At 45.0% G+C, this 22766-nt stretch overlaps 1 protein-coding gene across 3 annotated transcripts in view; it reads right to left on the bottom strand.

The window, feature by feature from the left end:
* LOC137429491 (spermatid perinuclear RNA-binding protein) overlaps window positions 1–20924 on the bottom strand; it is a 109368-nt gene extending 88444 nt beyond the window's left edge. For all 3 annotated transcript variants that reach the window (XM_078780859.1, XM_078780860.1, XM_078780861.1), the window contains exons 1-4: window positions 20791–20924; window positions 17773–17808; window positions 17058–17203; window positions 9298–9463 (exon numbers count right to left, since the gene is read on the bottom strand). In XM_078780859.1, coding sequence (XP_078636985.1) covers window positions 9298–9463; window positions 17058–17203; window positions 17773–17778 — 318 coding nt within the window. In that variant the 5' untranslated portion in view covers window positions 17779–17808; window positions 20791–20924. The remainder of the gene's footprint in view (window positions 1–9297; window positions 9464–17057; window positions 17204–17772; window positions 17809–20790) is intronic.
* Between the last annotated feature and the right edge of the window lie 1842 nt (window positions 20925–22766).

The following is a 22766-nucleotide window of genomic DNA, read 5'->3' as shown; positions in this document are numbered from 1 at the left end:
GTAGCAGTACGATCGAAACATTTTGAAAGGGAGGAAGAAACAAACCTCGTTGGACAGGTTTTTATTGAAACGCCCTGCAAGTGAAAGCGAGGAAAGTGTGGCGAAAAAGGCAAAAGTCATCTCCTCCACCTCCGCCAGCATCTTCGTCTGATCTTCAAGGTAAATACACTTACTAATACCAGTTTATTTCTTTACATTGTGGCGGACACGGAAGCTCAGTGGCGTGGTGACATCATTCCGCGCACCAAGTGGGCGGGGGCCACGCCGAGGGGTAGGCGTGGCCTCAGGATATACACCGGGCGCGCAGCCCGGAGCGCGCCAGTGTTACAGTGAGCTCTTGAATAAAGACTCTTACAAATTACCGCGTTGTCCGCTTCCTCCTTGTTTACAAGCAGCGCGCGTAACGCCGCTTATTATGTACAGTATATACGAGGTCGTGCTTGTTTATACATTATTTGTTATTTATAAAGTACATTTTTCTTATTTAAAAACACGTAACAAAAAAAATTGGTGTGGTTTTTTGGGGGCTGGAATGGATTAATAGCATTTCAATGCATTTTAATGGGGAAATTTAATTTGAGAAACGAGCAAATTGAGTTACGAGCTCGGTCACAGAACGAATTAAACTCGTAAGTCAAGGTTTCACTGTATATATATATATATATATATATATATATATATATATATATATATATATATATATATATATATATATATATATATATATATATATATATATATATATGTATATGTATATGTATATATATATATATATATATATATATATATAATGTATAGAACAGTGTGTTTCATTCTAAATCATGTCCAATCACTTGAATTGGCCACATGTGGACTCCAATCAAGTAATAGAGACATCTCAAGGATGATCAAAGGTAATTGAATGCACCTGAGTTCAGTTTTGAATGTCATAGCAACGGGGTTGAATACTTATTGACTCACGACATTTCAGGTTTTCATATTTGATTATTTTGTAAAAATGTTGAAAAAGAATTCCACTTTGACATTATAGGGTATTATGTGTAGATCAGTGACAAAAAATCTCAATTGAATCCATTTTAAATTCAGGCTGTAACACAACAAAATGTGAAAAGTCAAGAGGTGTGAATACTTTCTGAAGGCTCTGTGTGAAACGAGTTTTTTGGATATGACCCCCGGCTCTTGCCCCAAGGGGTGGGAACTTCAGGCCACATGGGTCAAAATAGGGAAAACATTTTAACTAAAAATTTCATATTGGATCATTCCTGGTGAAACGTTTCACCATCTTTCAACTTTGCATTATGCGAGAAGCAAGGTGATTTGCGATGGCACACCATCGACTTCGCTCTCGTATATTACGCCCAGAGCTTCAACATACAGAAAAAAATGTAAAAAATATTGTTACGGACGCGGATTAGATGTTATTATGGGCCGAGCGGATGGTCCACCGCGACCGTTACAGGATCCCCGATTGGCCCGACTCCCCCAACGTTGACCAGATCGCACCACAGATATTCAATTTGGAAACCTCTAAAGCGACCGAAAGAGAAGGAAAAGAGAAGAAGACAGAGTACGGAGGAATAACAGGATTTATTATACACACAAGCAAAAAGAAGGAGCGATCAAAATTATTTACAAGCAATGGATGGAAGAAGCAGTCACACAGTGCATCGTTAGCTTATACTAGTCAATTTACTTAACCCCAGGACAACGATTAGGACAGACGACGTTCACACTTACACGGGGGATATTGCAGGCAGGTATGGCTTGAGGATGGATGGTTGTTTTGGGAGGCAATGGAGGGTCCAGCGTGGATTGCTGCCTGGCGCGTCCTTTTCGTGGCCTGCGGCCCCTTAGCTGCCCCCTTAGCTGCAGCGCAGCTGGTCGCACGATGGCTCGCACACACCTGCTCGTTCAGTCGTCTTCCTTCTCCCCAGCAACAACGAGCGACAGCAAGCAAGAGGACGGAGTCAGAGCAAGAGGACGGGGTCAGAGCTGGAGCGTGGAGTGCGTCCCGCGGCGGCTTATATTGGTCTCCTCACCGAACCTTCGCGCACTTTTTCGGGGGTTCCCGCTCCGCCCTCTCTTAGCCAAACCCCTTGTTCTGGGTTGGATGAGCGGGGCCGACTTACTCCTCCCCCCTATGACGAGGGGGGCGACCCGTCTTCTCTAGCCACTCCCCTTGTTCGTAATGGCCGCAAATGGCGAAAACCGGTCACCAGCTGCAGGTAATGCGCCGTCACGTTGCACAGCAGTTCAGTACTGCAATAAACGGTTGCTGTGAAAGCTCAAGTGGGGGAATCCCTGGCACTTGAGCTGCCATGGATCATCGGAGGGGCCTACGCTTTATTTCGTTTGATGCAATGCAGAGTCAATCTAGTGGGAAACACATATTTAGCCTACATAGAATAAGGAAATAAACTATTTAAAAAGAAATATCGTGGCCTGTGTGTAAGTTTCATGGAATTAACTAGGAGGACGGCTGCGACCATTATTTACATTACGAGGGTGTTACACACAACAAAACCATACTTTTCACATTCGTTACACTTTCTCCAAAATTGTCACACTTCTCAAAACCGTTACACTTCTCAAATTCGTTACACTGCACCCTCCTTTCTTCAGGCCCGTGCTCGGGCCTACAAAACTTTAACTTAGTGTGACACGTAGGTGTAATTCCCTCTACAATTAACCTGACCCTGAGTGTGACAATCTTAAAACACAAATAAGTATGTCCCCCTATTGCATTGCACCCTGTCTAACAGACTCAAGCCCACAGCTAACCGAATTACGGAATTGTTCTCAAACTATACATTTACGGTGGGGAGCATTATTTACAGTGACGTTATTTCTTATTTACAACGCAACCCAGGACCTGTGTTTTTTTTTTTCTTTTTAGGGAACAAGAAAAAGAAATTCCTGTTGGGAGGGAGGAGACAGCACGCATTGCATCGATGCACCAGTACCAATACCACCAAAGCACCCAAAAGCACCAAAAGCACCACAAAGCACCACTCGGTGCACAGTCACCACGGTTCATAATAAACACAACAAAACAACTGGTGGTGGTCTTCTCTTTCTCTGCTGGGCCGATGTTCTTCCCGACGTCTTCTGGCTTCATGCGGCCTACTTGGAAATAATAAAAAGCACAACTTGTGTTCATTTTTATTTAGGGCCGCAGGGGCCAACTAAGGGTGGTCCACCTGTTTGGCATAGGTGCCGCCTTACCGAGGTCCGCAAGCAAGATTCCCTGGCCACTATGGCCAGTCTCCAACAGAGGTGCCCTGCCCCAGAACCTGGGGTCCATCCAGTGGTACTTGGCCGCAGAACAGCGGTCCATAAAGTGGTACATCAACGCAATGCATGCTGGTTCTGGGAATCTCGTGCGCACAATGGCCACCTCACGCACGCTCCCCTCGGCGCCCAATGGCGCACAGGTCCTCAAGTGGGAGACAAAAGGGGGGAAGACAAATGAGCGAGGGGTAAGGTCACAAGGGTACACGTCAATAAAGGCAATGCAGGGCGAAGAGCGTACGGAGAGCGAAGTGAGAAAAACTCGTCCCTACCATACGTCACCCCCCCTGTCACCTACACTACCCTTGCCCTTACCCCATATTTACAAGAATTTACACCTTTACAAATTCGTCACTATGTGTCTTGTCTTCCCCATCTTTCCCTTCTACACCAAATTCGTCTCCAATCCCTCTACTTCAAAATTTGCCATCACCAATTCATCATCAATCCTCATAAGGAGGGAGAGATGGAATTACGCACAATGTCACACCCACGTCATGATGCGTCTCACAATCCAAAACATTTGCATTAATGAAAAATAATAAAACATGGCATGGTGTGGAGTTACCTCATCTCAGGTGAGTGGATGCAGATGGTGCGAAGAGACTCCAATCCTAACTATCCTCTAAATGACCTTAACACTCTTTACACTACCCGGGGTCTTTCCCTGCCAATCCATTGGCCACTTACACTATGGGTTCTAACAACCAATTCCCATTGACCAAACTGTGGTGCTTCTCAATTTGGGGTCTCACTCCCCCGATTCATCTCCCGGTGCCCTTGCACAATTTCTGGGCTGTGACGTGTAGCTCTCCCAGCAGGTGTACCCACCTGCACACCTCCACCACTGCAGTTGCCACCCAAGCTTACCTGCTCCTTACCTAACCTATCTAATTTGGGAAGGCCCCTCCTGGCTCTGTCACCCCACTCGGTGCCCTCTGGCACTGGGCTACCCGGGTCCGTCCTCCGGATCCTCGGTCCCCATCCACAACTACCGGCTCCCAGAGCCCACCTGCGGCCTCACCTGGCCGACATCCTCACAGTGGTGGAGTGCCCAAACCAACTACACACACTAACAGGCTACACGCCCAACCATTTCCACAACACTAATGCACCCATCCAAACATCATTCTTCCACTCGCACCACAGATGCCAATATCCAACCACAATTTACCTGTACCCTCTACCTAACACTTACACTACCCGCCCCGGGTATTCGTGATGGGGGTCCATCCTTCCCCCATTCACACCTTTGCACCATCCACTCCACTCCACAATTTCCACCATACTCACTCCACGACCATCCATCCCAATACGCCATATATCCCATACCATTTATTCCACACAACCATTCTCCATACCTGTTGTTGCACACCTGTGCACTCACACCTGGTGCCACCTGCACCCTCCTTTCTTCCTGGACCATTTGGTCAACACAACACGCAATCACCACTACTCCCTCATACACTGCTCCATACACCTGTTCAGTTGCACACCTGTTCAATCCTCAAACACACGGCATCATCTCATCTAACTACTCCCCTCTGAAACTTGCGCTTCCCAGTCACCCCTTTAAACTATTGCGCTCCCACGTCATTATCATCCACACTACTCTACCTGCGTCCCCACTACAGGTGTCATTGTCACTAACTAATCTTAACGTTACCTAATGTCATCTTCGCTAGATCCCTACACACAATATCCTAACCCACCCGGGCTAGTTTTCACTGCCATCAACCCCATAAGCTAGTGCTCCTTTGCCCCCCCTCCGTGAGGGGTGATGGATTTGCCATCCCACCACATCGGGGGTCTCTCACTATTAATTTTGTTCATCCAAATTCAATAAATCAAAAATTTGCCAATCACTCTACCATCATCAAATTTTGCTTTTTTTCTAATTTCGGGGCCAAAACACTATCCTCATCACCCGTCTACTTATTAGATCCTCTCGGTGCGCCAATTCCCTTCTAAAGCTCGGCTTCGTACAGCCGAGCAATGAACGCGGGTTCTTTGGTGCCGGCGGCTGGATGCGTCCCGCATTCGGGGCAGGGACGGGGGCTTACCCGGGCCGAGATCCCACGCACCACCTCGGCGTGGAGCCATCCAATGTCCCGATCTCGACCTGCCGGAACGTCTCAATAAAAAGTGGTCGCCATGACGACCCTTCCTATCGGGCTGCCCGCTCCGCCTAGTGGAGCACGGACGCGGCCGTTCCCAGCACGGCCCAGCGTGGATCGCGTACGGTGGTCCTTTTGAACCCGCCGTGGCTCGGATCCCCGCTGGTTCTCGCGGCACGCGAAGCCCGGCACGAACCGAGGGCCCGATTCGGCTATAAGTCGCTCTAACCGCTAACCCGGTTACCGTCGATGCCTCACCTGCATGCTTACACGCATACGCTACCCCTTTCTTGCTCATACCTCCAGCTGTTCCCATGCTCCTCGTACCTTCCCTTACACACCTCGGTACACTCATTCCGCTCACAGACTTGGTCACACACCTGACCACCGAACACCTTGGCACACATTCGTTGTTCGCACACCTCCCCAACACACCTCTTCGCGCCCCTTCCTCGGTCACCTCCTCTGTGACAATCACAGGTGTGCTCTCTCTCTCGCACACCCAACCACGTGCCTCACGACCAACTCAAGCGTGCAATCCCACACACGCTCTACCATTCCAGGTGTGCATCCTTCCATGCCAGGTGTACATCCTCGCTCACCTGTCACAACCAACTCACGCACCGTGTCACTCTCACTACTTTCACCTCCACTCTCGGTCGCGCACTCACCCTTACTCTCGACAGCGCACTCTTCCTCATGCACCTGTCCGTTACACACCTTTCTTCCGCACCCTCTTGCGCACACTCTTTCGTTACATCCTCTGTAACTCTCACCACAGGCGTGCATTCTCCTTCACTCTTGACAGCGCACTCTTTCCCCATGCACCTGTCCGTTACACACCTTTCTCGCGCATCCTCTTGCGCACACTCTTTCGTTACTTCCTCCGTAACACTCGCCACACCGCGCTTCCATGTGCTCCCTCGCACACGCGCTACGACCGACTCACTCTCGACAGCACACTCACTGGTCGGCGCGCACTTTTTCCTCACACACCCCATGGTCGGACATTCTCGCACACCTCGTTTTTCGCACACCAGACCTGTCGCACACTTCACCAACGGCCTTTCACGAACACCCGGATCCAAACCAATCCCCAAGCCGACTGAAGCTTTCCTCACATCATGTACATTTCCGATTATATCGCCACTCACCTTGGCACCTCGTCTCCGCACCTCCTTTGCCACCTGCAAACTCTTTATTTGGTTAGTGAACAGCACATCACGATTCGAGCACAGACCTTGTACCAATTCCATTACCTCCTCCTTTATTTCTCTCTTAGTTTCTGTCCGTCTCTTCTTAATTTCACTCACCTCTTCTTCCACCTCCTCTAATTTTTCCTTTACCTCCTTCAGCTCCCGGTGCGCCCCCTCTATTTCTTCCTCCATCGCTACTTTAACCGTTTCTATGTGCGTCCTTACCTCCCGGTCCTTCGTCTCCATTACTTCTGTCACCTCTTCCAACCTCTTCGTCAATCCCTCATGTTCCATTTGACATTCCTTCTGTGTCGCTATTAATTCATTTTTAATGTCCTTTTGTGTCGCTTTTAAACCCCCGATGATTGCAGTGTTCTTTTCCACTTGGTCCGCTAGTTCCCTTTGTCCCACTGTCAGCTGCTCTACTCCCTTCGTCAGACCCTCTATGCCCCCCTGTAACCTAGCCGTATTATTCCTCACCTCTTTCTCCATACGCTTCTCACCTCGCTTTACCTCCTCGCGTAGCCCCGAAACCTCCTCACTTACACCTCGTCGTATCCCCTCTTTCATCTCCTCCATCTCTTTTGTAGATGCCACCCTCATCTGTCCCAATTCATCCCTCTGAGCATCCAGTTTACTTTCTAACCCGATTTGCACCTCCTCTATCTGGTTCCCCATTCGTTTGATTTCCCTGGCAGATTGTTCCCCTATTTCCCGCAATTTGTCCTCCATCCTATTTTCTAACCCCATTAACCCATTTTTCACCTCTTTTATCCCGTTGTCTAACCCCTCAAATTTGTCGTCTAACTTCCCAAATTTCTTGTCTAATCCCTTAAAATTATTGTCTAACCCCTCACCGGTACCCCTCGCTTCGTCCCTCATTACCCCCAATTGCTCACTCTGAGCCCTCGCTTCGTCCCTCATTACTTCAATTTTTGCCATCATTTGAATCATAAAGACTCGCATGTACTCTGGCATCTCTGGCTCGGCTGCCGCGACCATAGGCGCGGCTAAATTTGGTGCCGCAACAACCATGTGCGCGAGGACGCCATTATGTGCGCCCGAAACCTCGTGCGCGAGGACGCCATTTTGTGCGTCTGATACACCCTCAACCACCTCATTGCTCTCCTCCTCCCTTTCTTCCCCTAAGTCCTGGGTTACCCCTAACCGTCTATCTCCCCCACCGACATCCGATCGCCTTGATTGTCCATGGCGCGATCTCAAAATTCGGGTTTTATAAAACAAAATTTCGGCAGCTCGTAATTTTGACCAAAAATTTTTTTTCCTATACGTTTTAAAAATTTGGTTCGGGCCTCGTATCCCACTCCTCGACACCAATTGTTACGGACGCGGTTTAGATGTTATTATGGGCCGAGCGGATGGTCCACCGCGACCGTTACAGGATCCCCGATTGGCCCGACTCCCCCAACGTTGACCAGATCGCACCACAGATATTCAATTTGGAAACCTCTAAAGCGACCGAAAGAGAAGGAAAAGAGAAGAAGACAGAGTACGGAGGAATAACAGGATTTATTATACACACAAGCAAAAAGAAGGAGCGATCAAAATTATTTACAAGCAATGGATGGAAGAAGCAGTCACACAGTGCATCGTTAGCTTATACTAGTCAATTTACTTAACCCCAGGGCAACGATTAGGACAGACGACGTTCACACTTACACGGGGGATATTGCAGGCAGGTATGGCTTGAGGATGGATGGTTGTTTTGGGAGGCAATGGAGGGTCCAGCGTGGATTGCTGCCTGGCACGTCCTTTTCGTGGCCTGCGGCCCCTTAGCTGCCCCCTTAGCTGCAGCGCAGCTGGTCGCACGATGGCTCGCACACACCTGCTCGTTCAGGCGTCTTCCTTCTCCCCAGCAACAACGAGCGACAGCAAGCAAGAGGACGGAGTCAGAGCAAGAGGACGGGGTCAGAGCTGGAGCGTGGAGTGCGTCCCGCGGCGGCTTATATTGGTCTCCTCACCGAACCTTCGCGCACTTTTTCGGGGGTTCCCGCTCCGCCCTCTCTTAGCCAAACCCCTTGTTCTGGGTTGGATGAGCGGGGCCGACTTACTCCTCCCCCCTATGACGAGGGGGGCGACCCGTCTTCTCTAGCCACTCCCCTTGTTCGTAATGGCCACAAATGGCGAAAACCGGTCAGCAGCTGCAGGTAATGCGCCGTCACGTTGCACAGCAGTTCAGTACTGCAATAAACGGTTGCTGTGAAAGCTCAAGTGGGGGAATCCCTGGCACTTGAGCTGCCATGGATCATCGGAGGGGCCTACGCTTTATTTCGTTTGATGCAATGCAGAGTCAATCTAGTGGGAAACACATATTTAGCCTACATAGAATAAGGAAATAAACTATTTAAAAAGATATATCGTGGCCTGTGTGTAAGTTTCATGGAATTAACTAGGAGGACGGCTGCGACCATTATTTACATTACGAGGGTGTTACACACAACAAAACCATACTTTTCACATTCGTTACACTTTCTCCAAAATTGTCACACTTCTCAAAACCGTTACACTTCTCAAATTCGTTACAATATGTTCAATCAAACTTCATTTTTCTTTTACCCTTTCCCCCTTTTCCTCCAATTTTAAGGACAAGGTGAAAACCTATCCCAGTTCTCGTATGTTTACAGTGTAGATTAGATGAAATGATGGTGATTTTAACAAAGTGGCAGCATTACCTGAAATTGTGTTTTGAGGCCTGATTGTATTTGTTCCAACAACCCAAGGCTTGGCCAATTTTGACAGCACAGAGCCACAGCGACGCCATGACAACCCCTGAGAAGCAACCCCTTGGCAAGACGGCCAATCCGTTGAACAGTCACCAACTCCCTCCCTCCTCCGCCACTGTGGCAAGGAATGAAGACAAGGTTTAGGACAAAAAATAGGCCATAATAGAATCGCAGGAATAAATTAAAATAAAGCAAATCAAAAAGAAACAACACAAAAATAAAGTATATGTGACTAATTAATGTGACGAAGTATAGTACAGGCATTTGGGTAACTATTTCATCAGGAGCATGAGCAGCCTCTGTATTTAACCAATATGTGGTGGATAAATGGGAAGAAAACGAGGGAAAATAAAAATAAAAGAAGTAGCTTTGGACATGGTAAAGAATGTGGAGCTGTTTGACGAGCTAATCATAAACTTGGTTGTTATAGGCAAATAAAAACTAATAGGTTCCTTTTCTCTCATAGGTTTTGTATCCCTGCGCATCGTAAGAGCGTGACCAAGGGTTGGCGTCAGGAAGGGCATCCGGCCATAAAAACATTGCCTCAAACAGGGAACCATGATTGTCATGGGGCCCGCAAGGCTAACCCCTGCTCTCGCGGGGAAAATGGCCTTAAAACGATCATTCATTCATTCATTCTCTCACTCCTTTCTCTCTCTCATGGAAGACCTATGTGAGAGGGTGTAAGGAAGAAAGTGAGAGTAAACATACTGCATGTTTACTCAAACATACAGTGTGATCGGGACATATCATATTGAAGTATTGCCAAACAAATAGCAAAACCCACAGGAACACAACAAAGTCAAAATTGTATCTACAAACAACAAAAGCTCAGAGGTTTGATGCATCTTCCACCACTACACTTCTGGAATTTGCAACTGAAGCACTCTAAAATGGTCATTGGATTGGAGCAGGAGCAACGTCCGCAAAATTTATGGTAATCTCATTACCATTAAAGCCTGGTGTTGGCTTAGCGATTAGGGTGCCGGCTTGGGATCCTAGGATCCTGAGTTTGAATCCCCGTCAAATCGCTGAATTAACGACAGGGGGGTTGACTCAGCCTGTCATCCTTCCTAGGTCGGCAAATTGAGTCCCAGATTGCTGGGATGAATGTTCACGGTGAGTACCCTGATTTAGAATAGGTACACCGTATCCCTGCCCATCGTAAGAGGCGACTAAGGGTTGGCGTCAGGAAGGGCATCCGGCCATAAAAACATTGCCTCATAACAGGGAACCATGATTGTCATGGGGCCGGCAAGGGTAACCCCCACTCTAGAGGGGGAAAATGTCCTTAAAACGATCATTCATTTATTCATTCTCATTACCATTAAATTCCTAGCCATCCATGGCTACGGTCAGACAGTACATCTGGAGAACTATCCAAGTATCTTCTCCAAATGGAAGCTTGGTACTTGATGCGCCGGAGATGGAAAACATATAATTTCTAAGGAGATTCAATAAAGTCTGCTGTTTCTTCCCATACAGTGGACAGATTGCTGCTTCTCCTACAGCAAGTAGTTCTGGTGTTATGTTAAATAAATTGCCCGATATCCATCATGGTACTTCTAAATGCGGTCTTACTTGATGAGCTTAACCACAACTATTTTGCTTGTGCCAACGAATGCACTCATTGAGTCGCAGCCAGTGAAAGTATGACATCTAGGAAGGGCATTGCGTTGTGTACCTGTGTGGAAGATCAATTGTGCCTGGATGTTGTGACTGAGAGAAGCTGCAATGACTACCATGTCAACAACAGCTTGCATCACGGGTATTCAACCTGCACCATTTATCACCTACTGTGACAAATAAGGCGTGATTGTTCAATCGCCCTGCATATTCTGGTCCACACCACTAATGCAGTAGAAACTGTGCGAGTTCCTCCTTGAATGTTGCGCTCCTTTATTGAACTCTTTGTTGATATTCTGTGCACCTGAGCAAATTATTGTTTCCAAAACACCCGCAGCACTTCTCCGATCATGTTCAACATCTTTGATCGACATTTCTGGGTATGTATCAACCACCCAATCAATCCTGCCATCTGGTATGCCTCTGGCAATGCTGTTAAATATCTGAGATGCCAGCTGGGAGTATGTGCTATCGGCTGCCGGTTTCGGAGAATGGAGTATAGCCATGACATCAGGGATCCAGTTGCAATGAGGAGGAACACTAGTCAACGGGGCCTTGTCTCCTTCTAGTACTTTGAGGATTGTAGACGTCACTGTCTTCACAGGACTGCCATCAGGTGTAGCAATTGACACAGGGAGGTATCCCAAAGGATACTCTCGAAGCCTCTTCAACGGCAGATCATGGCTTTCACCAATAAATAGCAAGCGTCCAAATGCAAACATTTATCTTGTGGACTTGATTAAGTACATCTGTCCTAGATGTGGCTGACCCATGTTTTGTCTTCTCGGCTGATGAGAACGTCTTTCGTTGGAGTTGAGGTATGGATTCATAAAAATATTTCTTTCCTCCAATTTCAAGCTCATCAGAGATGAATCTTCTTAAGGAAATAATCCACTTCCCATGTGCAGACAGGACATCTGACTTGATCTCTTCTGTTGCAATGTTCCCAGATGCCACATGGCATAGCTTCTCATCAGATTTGAATGGGTTGATACAATTGTCAACACGGGTAATTATCCGTTTTACGGCTTCCTCATCATCTCCGCATACGCTTTCTTCTTGCATCATTGTATGTTCATGTTTAGTCTACTCCAAACCTACAGCTCTTGACAATGATGGGTACAATCAGCACAATCTGTGCGTAGTATCATCCACTTAAAAACTGCACCAGGATTCAAGCTCATACCAATGATGCCACCACTTGTTGCAATTGGTATCTGTTTTCGATTGTTTGATCCTGTGGAATACGGCCAAATTTGTTACCTTGTGACTGCTGTGAACAGCGAAATCACCATTGGCCAGTTGGGCATGAGCAGCTGCGGAAGTATCCAGCAACCAAATTATCTAAAGAAGGTAAACTGGGAAATACCTGGCGTCGTTTGTTCTGTAGTATGCACAGCACCATGGTAGGAGCTCCAGAAGACACTCAGATGTATATCCCAACTTGCTTCTCATGTGGATCTGACAAACTGCAAGGCCAAACTAACCATATCAAGATACAATGTCCAGAACTGACAATTTGGACCCAGAGACTTGCAGAACTTATCATACAGCTCTTCTGTAACCTGAAATTCCTGTGATTTACTATGGCTTGGATCATGGTTACATTGATTTCTGAACGAAGACATTGGACAATAGCAGTGAATGACTCAAGATTCATAGTGTTTCCCGACATTCATTCCATGCCAGGAAGGCATCCCATCTCAGTCGCTCCATCGCATCTGCTGCCAACTTGTGACCTCTCAGACTTTGAAACAAAAAGTATGAATTTAAGTTACGCTGAATCAAAATCTTAGTAACTGATGGGGCAATATTAATGGAAAATACAGAAAACTTGTCCCAGATTTTACTCATTTACCCATTCTCTCTGGTGACTGAGTGCATGACACATTTTTTTGGTTTTTTCGTATGCAGCCTGTGGCTGCTGGATTGCATCATTTTTCTGGAAGCGCATTTGTGCCGCTGATGCAGTGCCCTAATTACCAGTGAGCTGGAACTCAATTTGCCCACCTCGGAAGGATGACAGGCTGAGTCAACCCCCCTGGTGTTAATTCAACAATCGACCGGGATTCAAACTCAGGATCCTAGGATACCAAGCCAGTACCCAAAACGCTAATCCAACACCAGGCTTTGTGCATAACACATGACATTACACTACTGTGTAACCAGAGGTCGTGCATTATACTGTCCGGGGTAATATAAAAACATTTAACACAATATATCAACTCCTCAAGCAAGAAAGTTGCTTACATATATTTTCACATCAGTGATGCTCTTTGTAGGTTAAAGAGTTGAATTAGGGTTGTTGGGACCATTTTTGAAAGGGGTAATGTTATGAAATTATCAACTTAGAAGTTCAATAAGACAAAAATATCACGAAACATAAGATTGACAGGGGGTGCAGCTAACTTTGGATATAGGCCCTTTTGGAAAATCAACGGCATTTGGTCATTTTCTTGATTTATGCGTTACTGAAGCCAAAATCGCTGGTACCGATATCTCGATCAGCAATGCTGTCTTTTCATTTTTGTACCTGAGAACTATGTCTGGACGCAATGTTTTGTTACCATGTTCACGCTTGATGTAACTATCAGGTCAGGTTGTACATGAGCATGACATCCTCATTTTCAATGATTGGCCTTGGTTTGTGTTTCCATGAGCTTTCTGGTACTGGGATGTTAACATTTTTTGCAGATATGCCAATCAATCACTTTGCATACTTTGTTGTGCCGTTGTGTGTAAAGTTGTTCTGATAATAGTTTTTTGCATCCCAAGAGCAGGTGACTAGCCTTTCTGTTTCTGTCTTGCAGAATCTACACTTATCCGTCTGGCTTAGCCCCACCATCTTTTTTAATCCATTGGTGTAGTGTCCTTGGTCGTTCGTTGTAGTGGCTAAAGATGGTCGAAGAAGAAATGCGGGCAAGGGGGTTAACAAGGGGAGATGCAGAAAATAGGGCAAAATGGAGAACATTGTCATGGGGACCGCAAGGCTAGACCCCGCTCTTGCAGGGAAAATGGCCTTAAAATGCCTGTTGTTGTTGTTGGTGTAGTGTCCTTGATCTTGGGCATTTATTATGATTTGTTCACGGTCCCAGTTGAGCTGCCCTCTTCATCACCATTCCAATGAGCCTTCTTTGTCTATCCTCATTCTGTCCAATTATGTTTCTTATTTTCCTGCTCTTTTGTCGTTTTCCCAGTTGTTGGTGTATATGTCTTGATATTTATTTTTATACATTTATTTTGTCTTTTTTTTTGCAATTGTTGGGGCTGTATTTGTTGCTGTTTCATTTTCCTGTGCGGCATCTTCTATTCGCACCTGTTTATGGAAATTCTTTGCAGGGTGAGTTAGTGATACATGTTCAGGTTTGTTGTGTTCATGTTTGTTTACAAATTGCATCCGATAGTCTGTTGAGCATTTCACATACTCATCTAGTCCTACACTTGTCACTCTGTGCACCTGGTTGAGTTCCATCAGACCCCTCCCTCCCTCTCGTCTCGGCAGGTACATTCTCGGGATGCACGAGTTTTTGTAAAACATTTTGTGGATGGTAAGGAGTTTTCTTGTTTTTATGTCGAACTTGTTGATTTCTGATTGGGCCCAGTTTATTATTCCACAGCTATATTGGAACACTGGTACTGCGAGCTGGTTTATGGCTTTGATTTTGTTTCTTGGGGAGAGGAATGTTTTCAGGATCAGCTTTGTTCTACGTAGGTTATTCTTTGGTGATTGTTTTGCACATTTGTTTGTGACATACAGACTTGGCATTTAATATGGAATATTTTTTTTGTGGGGATGAACTTACTTTTCAAGATGACTTAGAACCAATAGTTCATTAGAATTATGTTGAAATTATTCTAGATTTTGTTAATGTGACCTTTAAAAGAAACAAAAACCACATTTGACATTTTGAAGCAAATAAATTGATCCTTGAAAGTGATGTAAACTGATATCGAACTCAATTCACGGACAGTTCTGTGTTAAACTTCTGTACGCTTTCCAGAAGTATCTCTTTATTTTGCACATTAGCCAAAAAAAATTTCAACAAAAGCAAAAGTTAAATTATGACTGGGATAACGGACAGTAAAATTACAGTTCAGTACTTCGTGTAACCCCCACGAGCATTCAGGAGAGCATGTACACGTCGAGGCATGCTGTTCACGAGATTTGCCAAGGTTTGGCCAGGAATCGCTTGCCATGCAGTGACAATAGCCTGCTGCAATTCACGCACAGAGGTCGGCTGCTGGTCCAAGTGGTCGATTTGACGCGTTAATTCTGCCCACAAGTTCTCTATCGGATTCATATCCGGGGACATGGCAGGCCACTCCATATGCTCGACACCACGGTCAGCAAGAAAGTGTTGGATCATGTGAGCACGATGAGGCCGTGCATTGTCATCTTGGAAGACAAAGTTTCCTTGAAAGGCTGCACGAGCAAATGGAAGCAATGTTTCTCCCAGAATGGCCCTGTACTTGAACTGGTTCAGGTTTCCATTCAGAACAACCAGGTCAGTTTTGCCCCCTGCATGAAAAGCAGCCCAAATGGTCACCCCACCACCTCCAGCTTGGACTCTTGGCACAATACAATCTTCGTTGTAGGCTTCATGCACTTGTCTGCGCACTCGGTTGCGGCCATCTTGACGATAGACCAGAAATCTAGACTCGTCACTGAAGAAACATCTAGACGAAAAACATCTCCCGATGTCCCTGCTCTCAAATGTTGTGCTTGTGTGCTTTCTCCCCTTCTCTCCCCATCTTGTCGACCGCTCCCCTTTTTATATACTTTGTTTGCTTGTTTGTTTGATTTGTTTGTTTGATAAATGTTAGCTCTTTCACAAGCCTCGACTCTGTATACAAAAAAAAAAGGTCACGTGATTCCAGTGTCCTGGCTGCCATTGACGGTGCTCTCTGGCCCACTGCAATCGGTGCTGGCTGTGTTGTCTGGTCAGGCGTGGCTTTCTCAGGGGACGCCTGGCACGATAGCCTGCTTGAACCAGTCGTTGGTTGACTAGCCTTCTGGATACAGGCACATTTGTCAGTTGCTGCCACTCAGCCCGAAGCCGATTAGCTGACTTGGTACGGCCATTGCAGACTAACCGGTGCAACTGGCGATCATCTCTCCTTGTGGTTCTGTGGAGACATCCTGGCCTCGGTATTGGAGTAGGGACACCCCTCTGAGCATTTCGTTTCAGGATCTTTGACACCTGACCTTGAGTGATGCCATACTGCCGAGCAATAGCACGCTGTTTCATGCCGGAATTTCGTAAAGCCACCACTCCATGACAAACAGCATTGTCAAGTTGACGGACCATCTCCAGAGGAAGCGGCAATAACTTTTGTAGACCCCCCCCCCCCCCCCCCACCCGTCTGTGCGTGAGTCACCTGGTCCTTGTCTCCGAACTGGCCTTGCCCCTCTCTAAGAGGGACAGGCTTGTCCTTTTTGTCTCCTTTTGCCACGCTCTTTCTTCATCGCCTTTGGACCGGCAGTATGTAGGGGTTTGTGCCCTCACATAAATATATATATATATATATATATATATATATATATATATATATATATATATATATATATATAGATATATTTCAAACTGTTGTATTGTTGTTTCAAGATGAATTTTTATATTGTCTGTTTTTGTCGTTTACCTTGTACACATGTGCACTTGACACACTTGTCTAGTCCAAATTCTATGCGATGGAGGTTTGGTCACTGAGTTTTATCAATTGTATCTCTTCTATTTTGTTGGCTAATTCTTCTTCCAGCCAACCCTGCTCTTCATCATCTTCACCCTCCTCCTCTCCCTCATTCTGCTGCTCTCCTTTGCCTTCCTGCCAATCGGCATCTGCCCTTTCCATTTCCCCCACCCCCCCCCCCCCCCCCCCCCATCCGTCTGTGCGTGAGTCACCTGGTCCTTGTCTCCGAACTGGCCTTGCCCCTCTCTAAGAGGGACGGGCTTGTCCTTTTTGTCTCCTTTTGCCACACTCTTTCTTCATCGCCTTTGGACCGGCAGTATGTAGGGGTTTGTGCCCTCACCTAATTTCATATATATATATATATATATATATTATGCAAAGGTGAAGAGTCAAACCTCCAAGTAAGTGAGTTTGATAAATTATGCAGTGCTCTCTCTGAGGCACACACAAGGTGCTGAGTGGCTGCAAGTTCTCCAGGGGTCGGGTAAACTTCTGCATGGGCACGCAGCAGTAGATGTTCATCTCTTTCACATGGTCTCCTCTGTTGGGAGGAGAAAATAGAAAATGAAGGAAGTATTCCAGTTATCAATTGCATGTTTACATATTTTTGCTTTTTTTTAAACTTGCAAAAAAAATCTTCCCATGTCTTATATCTTCCTGAGAGTCTATCCTGACTGCTTTTGTTGTGTGGAAGCTTCTGATGGAGAAAAATAGTGTAGGCAAAGTACAGAAATTTCACTTTGATGTCAAGTCCTGTGATGCCACACCGTCTGTATCTTCACATACGGTGTTCCAAAAGAATCCCAAAAGATTTGAATCTACAATTATTGTAAAGCATACAAAATCGGTGACCTTGACAGATAATTTGATTTTGAAAGAACATAGACATGTTCTTTCATATCTACGTTCTTTTAAACTGACGGAGCAGACAGGCAGACGGACGGAGCAGATTAAAATATCTCCCCAGTTTTTTTTTTTCAAAAGGAATGAGGATAATGAATCAATGGCACAGGTAAAGATGATGTAGTAAAACCAGGTACTGCATAAAAACAAGTCAATTAACATTTGTCTGAATTGTGATGCAGAATCTTGCCGCCACCATTGCCTTACCAACATATTTGCATGTCTCAGCCAGCATTTGTTCAACTGAAAAATAATAGTCACACACGTGAGTGAGGGTGGGAAAAATTGAAACACAAAACACATTGAGCAGTCAGTCCGAAGTGAAATATACAATTATACAAAAAAAAATTGAAAGAGAAGCGAAAATTAATGTTTGCTTCATTCGCATGGTTTAAAATAGCAAGCATGTGTATCACCTCTTTCAGGTTGAGTAGTAAAGAAGACAAGTTGTCATTCAAATTATTTATTTAATACATGATCAAAATAGGTGACAACCACACACTGAGGTGACAGGAGGTCCCAGGGGTGCACGCACTCCCACTAAGCTACCTAGCCTGGGTTCGAATCCCAACCCAGCTATAAACTGTCATCCCGGTGTTTCACAATCATGCACATATCGTCCGTCCCTCTGATGGACGTTAAAAACAGACGTCCCATCTGCCAGCATTTGGTGATGGACGTTAAAGTCTTAAAGATCTCACGGTATCCTTCGTGAAGATTAAGCGCGGTATGGCCGGCACCATGAACAAATTCCAAATTCCGGTCCTAACCTTGCATCAGTGGCACAGCCATGCCCTCAACCAATGATTCTACCCTGCATAGGAATGAAGAAGAAGACGACACTCTTTGCCTAATTAATTAGAAACAATGATAAAGTACAATGAAAGTCAAGAATATTGTCATTTCAAGAGACAGTATTAAGGAAATTGCAACATTTGGAATGATCAAAAAGACATTTACAATTTGTTTCAATGGAGGCGATACAGGTGCGTTCAACTGAGAATGCGATTGCCATTTCAGAGTAGGACCTTGCCATGGCAAAATGTCCACAGCTTTTCGAACATCATCGTGCCGAGTAATAACGACCTCCATCGCTAGGTGGCAAGAAAGTACATGTACAGCTGACAATTACACCTGAACTACAGACCAACATGGACTTTATTGAAAACAGGGTCACCAAGTGCATTTTAGCACGACCAAGTGACCAATTTGTTTTGTGGCCGCACATTTATAGACCTTTAGATTTATGAATCCTTTTTTTCTTTTCTCTCGAGTTTCTAAGGCAATGGAAGAGCTGTCACACACAAATCATAAACTCACAAGAGAGAGACAGCAAACAACACAGGACTTGACATCAAATAAACAGGGACATTGACCTTGGCGGAAGAAACTTCCAACCTCAAACACAAAGGGTAGCAGGACAATTTTAGAGAAAGAGCTCCCTCCATAGTTAAGGGATACCAACTCCCAGGGTTTTCCATGCTCTATCGTCTAAATGCTGAGGGGAGCTTTTTTTCTCTCTTTCCCAGATGCATTTCAAAACTTGGATAATTGCATCATGTATGCTCAAACAGCGTGGATGTGGCAAACATCCCAGGTAAACAGTACTATACATTTATTTGAGTACTCTCGATGTGTGTGTGTGTGTGTGTGTGTGTGTGTGTGTGTGTGTGTGTGTGTGTGTGTGTGTGTGTGTGCGTGCCATTGGTTGTCATCTCCATATGCGGGTTTCAGGAGGTGGATCGGAGTCCTCCCAGGGCCCAAAGTATCCACCTCCGCTTCGGTAAGGGATCACGGTTCATGGGCCAAGCTGCACAACTTTCTCAGAGTTTTCTTCCAAGTTCTCTTTTCAGGATCGTCACAGACCTCAGATTGCCTCCAATTGTAGTTCATTTGTGGTAATATTCCCGGGGATGGTTTTTTTAATTTCAGTGGCGTTCTTCCTGATCATTCCTGTTGCTCCAATTATCACTGGTACAATTTTGATGCTCTTCAGCTTCCAGGATCTTTTCACTTCATTCTTGAGGTCCTGGTATTTAGTCATTTTCTTGATTTCTGTGTTATTAAGATCAAAATCACTGGGTAATGAAACCTCAATTAGCAATGCCTTATTTTCCTTTTTGTATCCGTGTCCTATGTCTGGTCACAATGCTTTGTTTTCTATGCTCACGCTGGATGGGATCATCAGGTCACACATGAGCATTATGTACTTGTTTTCAATGATTGCTTTCGAGTCATGATTCCATGGGTTTTGTGGACTGGGATATTGAAATTTCTGCAGATGTGCCAATGGATTCCTCTACATACCTTGTTGTGGTTTTGGGTGTACAGCTGTTCTGACATGACTTTTTTAAATGCTGATGGGAGGTGACTCATACTTTGTTTCTACCTTGCAGAACCTACACTTGTCTGATTGACTCAGTCCTGCCATCTTCTTAAAACCATTCATGTAGTGTCCTTGGTCTTGGGTATTAATGATTTGTTTTCCGTCCCACTTGAGCTGACCTGTTCTTAGCGATTCCAGTGATCCTTCTTTGTCTATCCCCAATCTGTCCAACTCTTTTTTTTTTTTTAATATCTCCCTGCTCTTTTGTCTTTCCCAGTTGGCAGTATGTATCTGTTGATATTTCATCTTGTATTTTTATTTTGTCTTTTTTTGCAATTGTTGGGGCTGTTATTGTTGCTGTTTCAGTTTGGTGTGTGACATCTTCTATTCGCACCTGTTTTTAGAAGTGTGTGCGCACACACACGAGCAGACAGACATGCACACACAGACACATGTGTCCAAGTCTACTGCCCAGGAATCCAAACTACAACTTTGGTTCTGGTCAATTCTGAATTACATTTAAACTAAATAAAAAGGAAGAAGGATTTGATATTTTCATGATGTTGACCACTCCTTTTTGATGCATAGGGCTGCCGAAGACAGACACACACAGACACACACAGACACACACACACACACACACACACACACACACACACACACACGTTCGTTTCGAGAGTACTCTACTCATAAATAAATATATAGGACTGTTTACCTACACAGGCAAATGCTGATTTTTTTTTCCTGGCATTAACAAAAACATATTGATATGGGCCTATCACGTTTTGTCACAAATTTCCTGAAAGGTAAACCTCATGAAAAAAAATCGAATAATAAATACATTCGGCCTATTTATTAACAATCCCACTTTCGGCATTGCCAACACCATGTCAACGTACCGAGGGAAGATTGAGAACCTTTGTAAAATGCGTGTGATGATCGCAAGCTCACACAGGCCAAACCCCGTCTCTTCCGCACCAGGGAAAGCTCAATCAAGTAATACCTTTTTCCTATTTGCCTTTTCTGATTTTGCAACCATATAAATACCATCCCGCACATGAAGATAACTACACGATGCCGGAAAATTTAAAGATGTTAAAAGGAAAATTACCTATACACCGCCTAACTGCTCTGATGAACTCCACACAACTCTTTGTGCGTCTGCGTGAATTTAAAGGAAAATTATTGGATACAAAAAGTAAAACATCATTTAAATATCACAAATATAGCAATAAAAGACGAAAATATTCTCGACAAATTTAAAGGGATAACCAGGATCTGTGCCTTTTGATACACTTCCCCATAATCTATACTCACTGGATAGGAGGGGAAGCTCATTTTTTGAAGTCATTTTTCCGCCATCTTTGCTCTCCCATGAGTCCCCAAAACGAAAGAATGGGACTGTTATGACACATACAGATAATAATAATAATAATAATAATAATAATTCATTTATTTTGTATAGCGCTTTTCAAGTAGCCCAAAGGCGCTTTGACAGAGTGGAAAACATAATGCATAACAATACATGAAAAACCACAATTGCAAAAAGACAAGAATCAATAGGGAAATATTTAAAGCAAAAGGAGGGAGAAGGAGAAGAGATAGTCAGGGGTTAAATGCTATGGGTTGAATGTTGAATGCAGTGTTGAAAATGTGGGTCTTTAGTGATGTTTTGAATGTGGTGAGTGAGGAGGAGTCTCTGATGGTGTGAGGTAGTGAGTTCCAGAGGGTGGGAGCAGCGATGGAGAAGGCCCTGTCCCCCCAGGATCTGAATTTGGTCCGGATGGAGGGGGTCAGGAGGTTGGTACCAGCAGAGCGGAGGTTGTGGGTGGGAGTGTGTCTGGAGAGGTCAGCTAGGTAGGATGGGGCCAGGTTATGGAGGGCTTTGTATGTCAAGAGGAGGATTTTGTACTGGATTCTCTGGGGGATGGGGAGCCAGTGAGGCTTGTAAAGGACGGGGGTGATGTGGTCACGGGTCTGGGAATGGGTGTACTGTAATTGTAATGTAATTGTAAAAAGATGAAATGTAATTCCGCTCCTCCTTTGAACACGACCGTCGCGGTTTTTACAATCGTAAGCAGCACACGATGGCATTTCATAAATACGATAACAATGCTTTTTTTCAACCCGGGAATGGACTACAATCAACTACAATTTTCGTAGGAAATATGCACTTTGAAGCAAGTATTTGTATTGACGCAAACGGGATTTTGTGTTGTGGGATAAGCAATATGGCGGATTGAGCACTTCCGGTGGCTTCAGGTCCGCCAGACCACAAGCGCATCAAGAGGGCATTAAGCGGTTAAATGCCGACTTCCAACTTCAAGCTATGATAGATAAAGAGTAATATTTCAACGAGGCCTTCATAGAGGTAGAAAGTGACAACAGAGCGAGAAAAACAAGCATGTTTCAAAGATCAGAGAGATCTCACTGCAGGTTCGTTTTCCGATTCATGTTTAAAATTCAGCATCCACTTTAAAAGTTGTTCCTCGATCATACACTGACGTTTGTGGACAGATGGACGGACAGACATGGCTTAACCCCACAATCCGCTTCGCGTGTGCGGGTTAATGACAGCGGTTTCCATGTTTGATTTTTTTTATTGAGATGATGACTGAAATAATTTACAACTTGGTGAGCATAGCACCGATAGACTCCTGCATCGTTATACTCTGGTCAAACTACAAAATAATACAAACTTTGTAAAGTAAAAAGGGAACAGCAAGCCATAGCTAGATATCTGGGATCACAAAGTGATCACCAAGGGTAAGCCTTCCCCGGCCAGGGGAGGCTTACCCTTAGCGATTGCCTGAAATTTACCCTTGGCCTGTGATCCAATGATGGCCATATTTTTTTGGACCACCAGATGAACTTG

The sequence above is a fragment of the Myxine glutinosa genome, chromosome 6, assembly GCF_964187855.1.
Source record: "Myxine glutinosa chromosome 6, kmMyxGlut1.1, whole genome shotgun sequence".
Lineage (NCBI taxonomy): Eukaryota > Metazoa > Chordata > Myxini > Myxiniformes > Myxinidae > Myxine > Myxine glutinosa.
Note: the sequence above shows the minus strand (reverse complement) of the source record. Positions and strands in the feature narration are given on the sequence as shown.